Genomic DNA, 12,173 nt, shown 5'->3' with positions numbered 1-12,173 from the left:
CTAACCCCCGGCTAACACTGCTGGAGCAGCGTTAGCATTATCTGCTAACCATGCTAAACGCTAGCTCTTTTCCCGTTCAGAGGTGAGTATTATTGGCCTGTAGTCGGCTGCTAACCCCCAGCTGGAGCAGCGTTAGCATGATCTGCTAACCATGCTAAACGCTAGCTCTTTTGTCGTTCAGAGGCGAGTATATCAGACTGAAGCCTGCATGTTTAATGTGTTAAAACAAGCTACATGGGACAAACCACTAGCTAATACCACCCTGGGTTACCAGAGCACTCAGAGTTCCTTATTGTAGTGCTGTCGGGTGGCATTTTTGTCTCACTAGCATTGTAGTTATCTGCTAATGCTAATGCTTCTGCACCCCGCTGTAGTGGAAATCTAAGCTTACTGTAAATAAACGAAGCGCTTTACTCACCCAAATCAACAGTTTCAGGAGAGAAATCTTTGTAGATTACCTTCCAGCACTTGTTTGACAAATTATTATTATTTTTTTAAGAATTACAGTTTTGTGTACTGTACTTAGCTTGGTGAGACCTGCTAAATTAGAAAAGAAACATGGTGACACCCCTGTTTCTTACTATTGTCACGTAAAATGCGCTTTGTAATCCGTTGCGCCTTATGTATCAAAATAGACCAGAAAATAGAAAATTCATTGATAGTGCACCTTATAATCTGGTGCACCTTATAGTGCAAAAAAATATGGAATATATTTGTGTTTTTTAGTTTAAATATAAAGATTAAAACTAGTCTTTTGGTTCACTTTGTAACCCCACTTTGTACTCTCTCATTAGATCCCACTGTTCTGATTGGCTAGCTGGTGTGGGAGTGTCCAAAAGACTAGCTTCCACTATACCAAAAGCATCAAAAGAACTAAAAACACACAGTCTTTCAGCAGAAAATGTACTTATTTAAGGAGGAGCAGGGGTGGGTTTATTCCAATCCATGTTGAATGAAACACATTAAAGCACTGAAGCTAAGAGTGCTGTTATTAAACTAAACTACAGCTGTACAATTGCATTGAATTAAAGATTTGAGGCCATTACTAATTAATTACTAAAATGATCTTTACAGAGATTTAAAGAGATTTACAGCAAACAGGACTCTAAAGGACTGGAGTCACAATTTCTTTTGTTTGTGTATAGGGTTCTCTAATACGATATTATCACTATATGTTGCCCATGATATCACAATTTTGTGATACTGCAATACTTCAAACAACACAGAACAAATCTCTACAATAATGTGTTCATCTCAGACACTAAGTTCTCTCAGTAGTGTTTGGGAAACTATTGACTAATACAGATAAGAATATTTGTGTTGCCAGAGAAAGAGATAAAGATGTGTGTGTTGTTTTTGTTTTCATAGGCTAACCCACGACATCAGCCTAGATGAATTTGAGGATGAGGACTTGTCCGAAATCACGGAAATCACAGACGAAAGAGGCCTCAGCCTCAACTGTAACAGCCTGGACATTCACAAGGTACGTCAGAAATTCCCCACAAAGCAGTCTGAGCATGGGACAGAGTAATGAAGATGTGCTGTGTGTCTGATGCGAAACCGTGACATGAAATATGATATGTAGAGATATTTTTACAAGTCAGCTTGTAACAAAAAGTGTGTGCACTACACAGTGATTTTTATATATGTAGTGATTTACGTATTGCAGTTACAAATGAATGCTAGAATTCTTTAGAATTAGGCATTACACACCAAATCACTCTCAACAACTTTCCTAAAGTTACATTTTAATTAGATTAATTTTGATTACAAATCTGTAAGATTTGACCATATTCAGTATGTATTTATAACTTGATTTCTCTGTACAGTTTTTGCTGCTGTGCTCCTGCTGTGCTCCTCAATTTAGTGCTATAATTCAGCTTATCAGATTAAGGTGTGGGTTAGATGTAATTGCATTTTCCAGATAATGATCATTGTCCTCCTCCTGCTAATGTTGTCATGTCCTTTCTGATCAAATTACTGAATATTTGCATTTTTATTCAGACTTTATTTCATCTGGGTTGTGTCTCAGGTCTAGGAAGCATACTGATAGATAGATAGCCTTACCCCTATACTGATGATCTTTAGTGTATTAACCTAACTGTCTGTCTGATGATACATATGTATACCATTTTATTACCATACAAATCAATATATTCTAATCTAAGTTATACCCATACTAAATAATACAGTCTATACCCTTACCTCTCTATACCCATTCATACCCAATCCAACCCAGACCTATACTGTACCATTCCAGTCTGTAACAATATCCATACTACATACATACATATTCCCATTTATACTCACTTATCACATACCAGTCCTTACCACTCATCGCCATACCACCTGTACCATTCATACCTTTATCACTCCATAGCCATTCACATCTACATCCATGCCCATAACCATCTATACCAATCTATAACCATTCCAGTTATACAACCACACCCACAATTCATGTAATCTATACCTTTACCAATAATACAAATCTATGACAGTCTATACCCACCCCAGTTAATATAATCTATTAATCCATACCCATTACAGTCTATACAAATATCTATTTAACCCTCCCATTTCCATATTATTCCATATTCATACCAATTCTATCCTTTCTATAATTTTTTTTGCTACATATAAACGATTGCTGCCACTGTATCAGAATTCGAGGGGTCGTCATTAAACTCGATCCCTGTGTTTGTGAGAGAGAGAGAGAGAGAGAGAGAGAGAGAGAGAGAGAGAGAGAGAGAGAGAGAGAAGAGAGAGAAAGAGAGAGAGAGAGGTTGTGGGGGTGTGAGCTTTAGTTTTAGTGTGTTGGGGTTTTATTAACTGGAGTTATGGATTTAATGGGTTTTTGTTCGAGTTAATATTTTTTAATCTTTTAAAGTGCTTTAGTATCCAGGGAGCTAATTATAGAAAGGATCAGTGGCACAGAGATCAGGCCGTGACACACACACACACACACACACACACTGATTTATGGAAGTAAGAGAAGTGCAGTGTGTTGTTAGTGATGTGTTGTGTTCCTGTGTTTGGTCAGCAGAGGTCCCTTTTGTCCTCTTTTGTGTGGTTCCTCAGTGTGTTCATGGATCCTAGCGTAATTTATATTCCCATTAAATAATCACACCCAGCTCACTGACACTGCCTAACTGACACTCACTGTATGTGTGTGTGTGTGTGTGTGTATTTTATCACAACTTGTGAGAAATCTGGCAGCATGCCTAAAGTGAAAGTGTGTATTTTGAGGTGTGACGTGTGCTGGGGAAATAGACTGGGTTGCTATGGGAATAGTGATGTTTAGTTTTACGCATTTTGGTTGACTCATCCTCTCACACACTTATCTCCCCCTCATACACACCCCTCTCTCTGCTGTATCAATGTGTCTGAAATATAACAACACATAAACTTTATCATTCTTTGTAAAATATCAGCAATTATAGAAGATTTATTACAAAAAATCATAGATATTTCAATTCAGTTCCATTCATTTCAGGTTGACTTATAACAGCAGTGTTACTGAAGTGCACAAATATTGACATATGAACATGTTTCATAAATTAAAAACAGTTTTAAATGTATTGACTAATTAATTAAACCAATTAAAGTAATAAAAACATGAATGCAATGATTGCAGATCACATAACCACATTTCGTTCACAATAGAACACAGAACATACTATCAGATGTTATGACTATCAGACATTATGCCATTAATACTGTTTACTCATTAGCTGTTTATACTCATTAGAAGTAACAAAAGAGTGGGAAAATAAGTGATAATAATAAAAATGTGCATGACTCGGTATAAAAAAAACATTTTAGAGACACTGAGTTTTTTAGGAGCGAAGATGCAAAAAACTTTCTCAACATGAAACTGCACAATGTTTTAATATTTACTTTGACAGAATAAACCCAGAATACTTCATGTTTTATATGATTTACTGTGACAGTAAAGCTTTTATCACTCCTTCCCACAACAATTAACACAACAAATACGGCACACACATTTTAAGGTGTGTAACAGCACGGGGTCATCTTCACATTTTCCGTTTCTAAATTCTACAATCTACTAGGGACAAATCAGGACCACAGTCAGGCCACTCCAGTACTCGGAAACTTGCAACACGCTAGCAACCACTTAGTAACACCTTAGCAAGCAAAATGCCTACAGTATACCATAGCAACACTGACACAACCAATGCCTGGAACAAACTGAAACAACAAAACAAACGTTTTGTGCTGTCCATACACTAAAAGTCCTTTAATAGATCACTAATTTTTAAGACTGCAACTAGATACTTTCTGGGATTATAATTTTTTTTTTAATTTAATGGGAAAACACTTCAAAGAGACACTCTTGCTCACTCCACAGCTCCACCAGTTTCTCCTCGTTTTGTACACTCCAGGAGAACCATGGTTTCCAAGCCATCGCCGGAGTTTCATCCATTCAGTTTCGTAAACGTTCCCGCGCTTGCCTTGCGGCTTCCCGTAGCTCTCCTATTGGTTGTTGCCATTGTTCACGTCAGTCTCAAGACTTGCGATAATATCAAACACTGTTGATTTTATGAGGCATCGATCGATATGAGGCAACCGCAACTTGACTCACGCAAGACTTTCGTGATTTTATCCAGAAACTGAAAATTTTCTGCGACAGTGAAATCGCTTGAAAATTGTTTGGTGTAAGGTCGTCATTAGATATCAACAGCTTTACCATAGCAACACCTTAGCAACCAACATTTATTATCACAGTTACAATACTTAACTACAATCAAACGGTCCCTTTGTTCAGGATTTGTTTCATTTCTTTGGTTTCTCTCTCTCTCACCCTTTCCTATCCTCTTTCCTCTTGCTTTTCTCACTCTTTTCTCTTACCCTCTCTCCTTTCATGTTTTATCTCTCTCTCTGTCTCTCTCTTACTTATTCTAATCCCCCGAAGTGATGCTGATCCCTCAGAGTGTGTTGGCGAGGGAATGAGACTGAATGATAGAGAGAGTAAATGGAGGGACGGAGGGATGGTGCTGATGAAGTCACACAACATTAGAGCTCACTCCCCCAAACGCACTAATACACAGATTAACAGAAGGCCTTTAAATCACCAAACCACAAGAGTCATTACTTTACACACACACACACACACACACACACACACACACACATGCACACACCACACATTTTACCATGGTGACCCTCCAGCAGATCAATACAGCCGAGTCTCCTCAGTGCTCTCCTGTTGCCCCCTGTGCAGGTCTGATGAGGGGGTTGAGTGGAGGATCTGCTGCTGTATCCTCCAGGGTGGTCTCAGTATCTCCATCACTCTCTGATGGTGTATCAGACAGTGGTTGGGGGGGGGGGGTGTTGGTGTAGGGATTACTGGTATGCTTCCTTTTTTTATGGCTGTGTTTTATCACAGCGCCCTCTGGCAGCCCTTGAACAGTCATTAGTTCTAGACCTAAGCAGCGAGGAACCTTTACTTACTTTAAAAAGTTCTGTATTGTAGATTAACATTAAAGTCATCCACACTATGAAGAAAAACATATGGAATTGTTTATTAAAGTAGTAGTCTGTATTATTTTGTTTCTGAACTGAAAGCAGAAGCATTTCTGAGTGGAGAAGGGTTAAATGTTGTGTTAAATGGTACCAGTGGTATTAGCTGGCCTATTATATTCATTCTAAAAACCTAGGGGGATATGGTTGCTTTTCGCGGAAGTTCTTTTAGCCACGTCACAAATATTTATGTAATTACGTCACACGTACAGCCTTTAAAAGAGGATCCAGCTCAGTTTTACTGAACGCAAGCGGCTGGTGGAGCAATGGAGACTTCAGAAGGGGAAACTCAGAGCTCAGTAGCTCATTCACTCATACCAAAATAAAAGAAACGAAGGAGTGAAGCAATTTCCGAAGCCAAAAAGGAACACGATAGAGTCCGCGCTTAAACCAGGATTAATATCGTATTGGTGTTTAAACAGTAGAGAGAGCTTCGTGAAAGGGTTTAATAGTGATGCTAAGTCTGACTGAGCATGCTCTCTCGCTCTCTCTGAGACTGAACATAACCTGGAATCAGATTCATCCGCTCTGAAAGGAGACCACATCACACCCATGCAGTTTAAAATGACTCTTCTACATGCTCTGTGCAATTACCTATTCACACCAGAGAGGGCCCTAAATCCCCCAAATCCCAAAACTTACGGACAGCTTTAAACAAAAAAAAATTAACTTCATTTTATATTTTATATATTTTATATATATTTTATATATTTAAATTTTTTTATATTTTATATCTTAATTTATATTTTAGAAGTAGCACCTCTTGCTTAGATGACAGCTTTGCACATCTTGGCATTTTTTCAGTCAGCTTTATGAAGGAGTGCACACTCAAAGATCATCAAAAGTGTTATGATGGGCGCCGAGTGGTTCAGTGGTCTAAAGCACTGCTACTATGAGCAGGAGGTCGCAGGTTTGAACCCCCACTCATGCAGCGTTGCCATGAAGCTGCCGGCGCTCAGAGGGAGCAAAATTGGCCCTGCTCCCTCCAGGTGGTAGATGGCGCCCTCTCCCCACATCACTAAAGAGTGATCTGTGAGCTGATGTACCGGAACCGAGCCGCTGCGCTTTTCTCCATGCTGGCTACTTGGCAATGCTGCATCAGGCTGGCTTCACATGTATCGTAGGAAGCATGTGCTAGTCTTCACCCTCCTGGTGTGTTGGGGCATCACTAGTGATAGGGGGAGTCCTAGTGAGTGGGTTGGGTAATTGGCCGTGTAAATTATGGAGAAAATGGGTAAAATTAGAAATAAAATAATTTTAAAAAAGTGTTATGATGATGAAACTGGCTCTCATCAGGACGACCAAGAGTTACCTCTGTTGCACAGGATGAGTTACCAGCCTCAGTAACGGCAAGTTAACAGCACTCCAGTATTTTGGTTTGTTTAACACTTTTAAGTTACTACATGATTCCATATGTGTTTCTTCATAGCCTGAATGACTTCAGTATTCATTTACAATGTAGGAAAAAACATTAAATGTGAAGGTGTTTCGAAACTTGTCCACTATATGAACAAGAATATTGAAGATACTATATTTAGGATGATTTAATTGCATTCAGATCAATAGTGATGACAGGATAGTGAATAATGATTGTCTCCCCAGCATATTCTAAAGTATTGGACAGAGCTTCATCATTATGGAGAATGCATTTCCTCTGCTCCACAGCTCAATACTGGCATCTTTATATCTCTTGGGAGTGCTTGTATATGTAGACTACATAAGCTGTGCATGCACATTTGCACATCTGTGTCAGCAATGTGTACAACCTGAGTAACTGGGTTGTCCACAAACCCACAAAAAATGTATTGTATGAGCCTTTCTTTCTTTCGTTCTACATAGCCAGGCTAAAAAAGGAACATACTGGGTGCTTTTGTGAATGCATGCTGCTTATTAGCGCCCCCTTGTGGAGTGAAATAGTCTTGTCAACATTAAAACATGCAGGTAATCTGGGACCTTTATTCTGCCAATTTTTTTTAAACACAAATTTTGCTGCGTTGTCTTGTGTGTCCGTCATCTCCCTCTTCTCTGTGATTGGATCATTCCGCCTATTTTCTGTGTGAAAATGACCAATGGACACTCAGGAAATCACTAAGGACATGCCCATCATTCCAGAAACCCATCAGCCTTTATCAGGTAGAGGTGTAAGTAGTTTCCAGCTGTTGGAGTTTCTGCAGTGCATTTTTAATCAGGATTTATTGCCATGAATAATTGTGCAGTCAATAATTGTACAAATGCATAAATATTTTCTTTGTTTTGGCTTAAAGATGATTTATCCTGTTTATCCTCTCAAGAGTTTTACAATCTCGCACAATTTCATCAGTAAAATTCAGTTTTAATTTTTATGATTGACAGTGATGCAAATATGATGAGTAATTACGATTTACAGCCCATATTTCTCAGTTATAACATTGCTGCTGTTAGTCCTCATTGATTCTGTTTTTTTATTTACTGCAATATGGTGCACTTATAAATCTGCCAGATCATATGCTGTACTAAACCACGTGACTCTGTAAAAGCAGTAGCGCAGTGATGCTGACAGCATTACTACTCATGCAGCTTTATTAATACATATTATAATTTAATTAGCTAATAAAAACTTTAACAGTGCCATTAAATAACTTATTGGAGAAACTGATCAACCAATCACCAATACCTGTATAGGGTAGAGCAGAAGGCTACATAAACATTTCCCGACAAACTTAGTAACGCATCATCACGCAGGGTGTAGGGCTTTTATCCACACCTTTCACAACTTAAAATAGGGCTGCTTATTCAGCTCTAGAAATTCCATCACTTTTAAAGTTATTCCCTTACTTTTCTGGTTGCTGCTGCTGTTGTTTTGGTGGTGACTGAATGTGATCTGTACAGTTTGCTGGCTTCTTGAGGTGGTTAGTGATCTTTGCCAGCTCTCAAGAGGGGTGTCTGGTTAGTGGTGTTAAAAGTCTGTACTGTACTTCCCCTTTGATTTCTCTGTGTATTTTCTAACTTGTAAAGCACTTTGAATGACCGTTGTGTATGAAAGGTGCTATATAAATAAACTTGCCTTGCCTTGCCTTGCCTATGAGGCACACTACTTAACACCTTCTACAAATATTTGTATTTAAATCAAAGTGGTAAAAATGGTCGAACGATGAATGGGTGTATGATGAGTTTAAGAACTTTTTCACTAGGAAGCAATGACAGGTCATATTTTATTGACTGCTAGGTGCATTAGCCAAAGCTAGGTCAGTTAGCATAAAAGATAGTCTACAGCTCCAACAATATACAGCTTGCCCTGTTTCTGGGCTCTTAGGCTGTTCAGACTGGATTGCTATGGTATCTGTATGGGTTGCTGTGGTATGTGTGGGTTGCTTTGGTATCTGTGTGGGTTGCTGTGGTATCTGCATAGGTTGCTGTGGTGTCTGTATGGGTTGCTATGGTGTCTGTATGGGTTGATGTTGTATCTGTATGGGTTGATGTGGTATGTGTGTGGGTTGATGTGGTATCGGCATTGGTTGCTGTTGTATGTGTGTGGGTTGCTGTGGTATCTGCATTGGTTGCTGTGGTATGTGTGTGGGTTGCTGTGGTATCTGCATTGTTTGCTGTGGTATCTGCATTGGTTGCTGTGGTATGTGTGTGGGTTGCTGTGGTATCTGCATTGTTTGCTGTGGTATCTGCATTGGTTGCTTTGGTATGTGTGTGGGTTGCTGTGGTATCTGCATGGGTTGCAGTGGTATCTGTGTAGGTAGCTGTAGGGTTGTTGTTAGTCGAGTTGTGAATGACACAAACGACAATGAATTCTGTCCAGACTCATCTGTACATATCTTCTTATAATCACATTTCAAACCACCTCCAAATGTGGTTCAGGCCAGTTTGGATATCCAGACTATGAAAAAATAATCTGTATACAATCTGTAATTGGGCTGTGTTATATACCTGGAAACCCAGGATGTGCCCATAGGACTGGGGAATGGGCAGTGGGCGGGATTAGAGGCTAAAACAAACAGAGTTTCGCTCTGTAACAAACAATCTAAAGGTGAACATACTGGCTGATGCATCCTCCTCATCCGTAGTAAGGAAAACATTGCGCACACACTGCTTCTTTTAACTTTACAATACAGAAACTAACTATACTAATCAAATAAGGGTCACTAAAAAACAGTGGCGTACAGTAAATATAGTGGGTACCTCTTCTGCAACCATCCCCCTATACCCCCCCACCCCGATTGAAATCTGATTGGTTAGACTGTCCTTTGACTTTTTAGATTCATTACTACACCCTTCTCAAAATCAGTAGACGCAGAAGGGTCGCAGACACGTGGGCAGAAGCCATTTTAAAAAGCTTTGATTGGTTAAAACCGCTGTCAGTCAAATAAGAGTCCTGTAGCAACTAAAAAACACAGACTAATGCTTTGAATTAGTTGCTGTTTTTTATTTTACATATATATATATATATATATATATATATATATATATATATATATATATATATATATATATATATATATATATATATATATATTTCCTGATTAAAAAGTATGTAATTATTTATATGCATTTATTGTCATCCCTTCTCTGAAGGGTTAGAAGGGCCTCACTACACACCACTGCTAAAAAAGCTGTGGAATTATCCACTAATTGATCATTAATATGCAGGAATCTGTGTTTGATAACTGGTTAATAAACATGAGTGAAACTGAAGGCTGTTTGCTCAGCGATTGTTTCTGTAATGAAGAATCTGCTGTCTCTGTTTGTAGACGTCGTGTTCCTGTAAATGATTGATGACCAGTCTGTCGCTGTCACATTGTTTGTGTTTGAAGTGACAAAAGAGCTGTAGAGAATATTTACTAATTTAATATACAGAATTACAGCTCAAACTGAGCACTGCTTAACATACTTACACTATGTGGACAAAAGTACTGAGACAGCTGCTTATTCATTGTTGCTTTCAAAACCTGTGGTATTAAAATGCTTGTTTTGGAGTAACAGTCTCTCCTTTTTAAGGGAGGTTTCTACTAGATTTTGCAGCATTGCTGTGAGGATTTGATTGCATTCTTTGCTACTTAATACTCCTTTGGCTCATGAAGTAGACAGTGCACAAATAGGCTTATGTTTATCTGCTCCATATTGGCAGTATTTCAAAAACTAGACAAGCTGTGTGTGCATTTGCACAACTGTGTCTGCCTTGGAAGAATTTTTACATTAACATCGCACCTCACAATACATTATTATTAAGATAACAATGATATATCGTGATATCGATATATATTGTCCCATCCCTAATAGGCACTGGTGAAGGGGCTGCTGTAAGGAAGTTATGACAAAAATTAATTCATTGAAAACCCTGAAGACTGAAGTGTTGAGTGTGGAGTGAAGTGTGAGGGGTGAGGTGTAAGGAGGGGTGAGGGGTGTGTTTAATGCAGTGTACTGTATTGATGCAGGGTCGGAGTGTGTGCAGAGTGTAGTGCAGTATTAATCTCTGTAACAGCACCGATTATTAGGCTTTATGTGGCCCAGCACCTTCAGCAGAGGTGTAATTTAATAAAGTGTGTGTGTGTGTGTGTGTGTGTGTGTGTGTGTGTGTGGATGTGTGTGTAGGGTCACAGTCCTCAAGCTGTGTCTCTCTGTCCCATCTCCAGTCAGTTGCCTAGCAACAGTGCCAAGGCTCTTAAAGAAACAACACATCAATACAGCCAGAGAGAGAGAGAGAGAGTGAAAGAGAGAGAGAGAGAGAAAGAGATAGAGAGAGCGAGAGAGGAAAACAGAGGAAAATCAGCTGATCATCTAACGCAGATCTATATATTTTCATAGGACAACACTAAAGATATGACACTTTAATACAATGTAAAATAGTCTGTGTTTAGCTTGTATAACAGTGAAAATTTACTGTGTCCTCAAAACAACTCAACACACAGCCATTAACATCTAAACCGCTAGCAACTAAAGCGAGTTCATGGCATGGTGTCATTTGACTTGTAAGTGATACAATGTCTCAGGTGGGAATGGGGAGCAGGGTTGTTAAATTTAATGTTTTGGGTTCAATTCTCTCATACTGGCCACTGGATATTCAACATGGCACCTCATGGCAAAGAACTCTCTGAGGATGTTTGAAACAGAATTGTTGCTCTATATAAAGTTCCAGCCTGGGCTATAAGAAGATTGCTAACATCCTAAAACTCAGATAGAGCATGATGGCCAAGATTATACTGCAGTTTTCCAGGATGGGTTCTTCTTAGAACAGGCCTCCCCAGGGTCGACCAAAGAAGGTTGAGTCCAGCCAACAGCCAAGCATGGTGGTGGTAGCATCATGGTCTGGGCTGCTGCCAGCACTGAGGAGCTGAATTCCAACATATACTGTGACATTCTGAGGCAGAGCAGGAGTTCTCCCTTAGGAAACTGGACCACATAGCATTTTTTTTAATCGATCACAACCTCAAACACACCTCCAAGATGGTGACTGCATTAATGAGAAACCTGAAAATAAAGGAGATGGACTGGCCAAGTATATCTCCAGACCTATACCCTGTTGAGCACCTCTGGGCCATCCTCATACAGAAGGTGGATGAGTGCAGGGTCTCTAACATCAACCAGCTCTGTGATGTCATCATGGAGGAGTGGAAGAGGATTCCAGTGGCCCAAAAGTGTTA

General features: G+C 39.3%; 1 protein-coding gene and 1 long non-coding RNA gene across 8 annotated transcripts in view; one reads left to right on the top strand and one right to left on the bottom strand.

The window, feature by feature from the left end:
* LOC125782217 (uncharacterized) overlaps positions 1 to 12,173 on the bottom strand; it is a 530,592-nt gene that overhangs the window by 57,884 nt on the left and 460,535 nt on the right. The window lies entirely within an intron of this gene.
* mapk8ip1b (mitogen-activated protein kinase 8 interacting protein 1b) overlaps positions 1 to 12,173 on the top strand; it is a 71,581-nt gene that overhangs the window by 26,947 nt on the left and 32,461 nt on the right. For all 3 annotated transcript variants that reach the window (XR_007424820.1, XM_022669489.2, XM_007236233.4), the window contains exon 2: positions 1,369 to 1,483. Coding sequence is in view for 2 of the 3 variants with exons in the window: in XM_022669489.2 (XP_022525210.2) it covers positions 1,369 to 1,483 (115 nt within the window). In the remaining variant the exon portion in view is untranslated. The remainder of the gene's footprint in view (positions 1 to 1,368; positions 1,484 to 12,173) is intronic.

The sequence above is a fragment of the Astyanax mexicanus genome, chromosome 16 (assembly GCF_023375975.1).
Source record: "Astyanax mexicanus isolate ESR-SI-001 chromosome 16, AstMex3_surface, whole genome shotgun sequence".
Classification (NCBI taxonomy): Eukaryota; Metazoa; Chordata; class Actinopteri; order Characiformes; family Acestrorhamphidae; genus Astyanax; species Astyanax mexicanus.
Note: the sequence above shows the minus strand (reverse complement) of the source record. Positions and strands in the feature narration are given on the sequence as shown.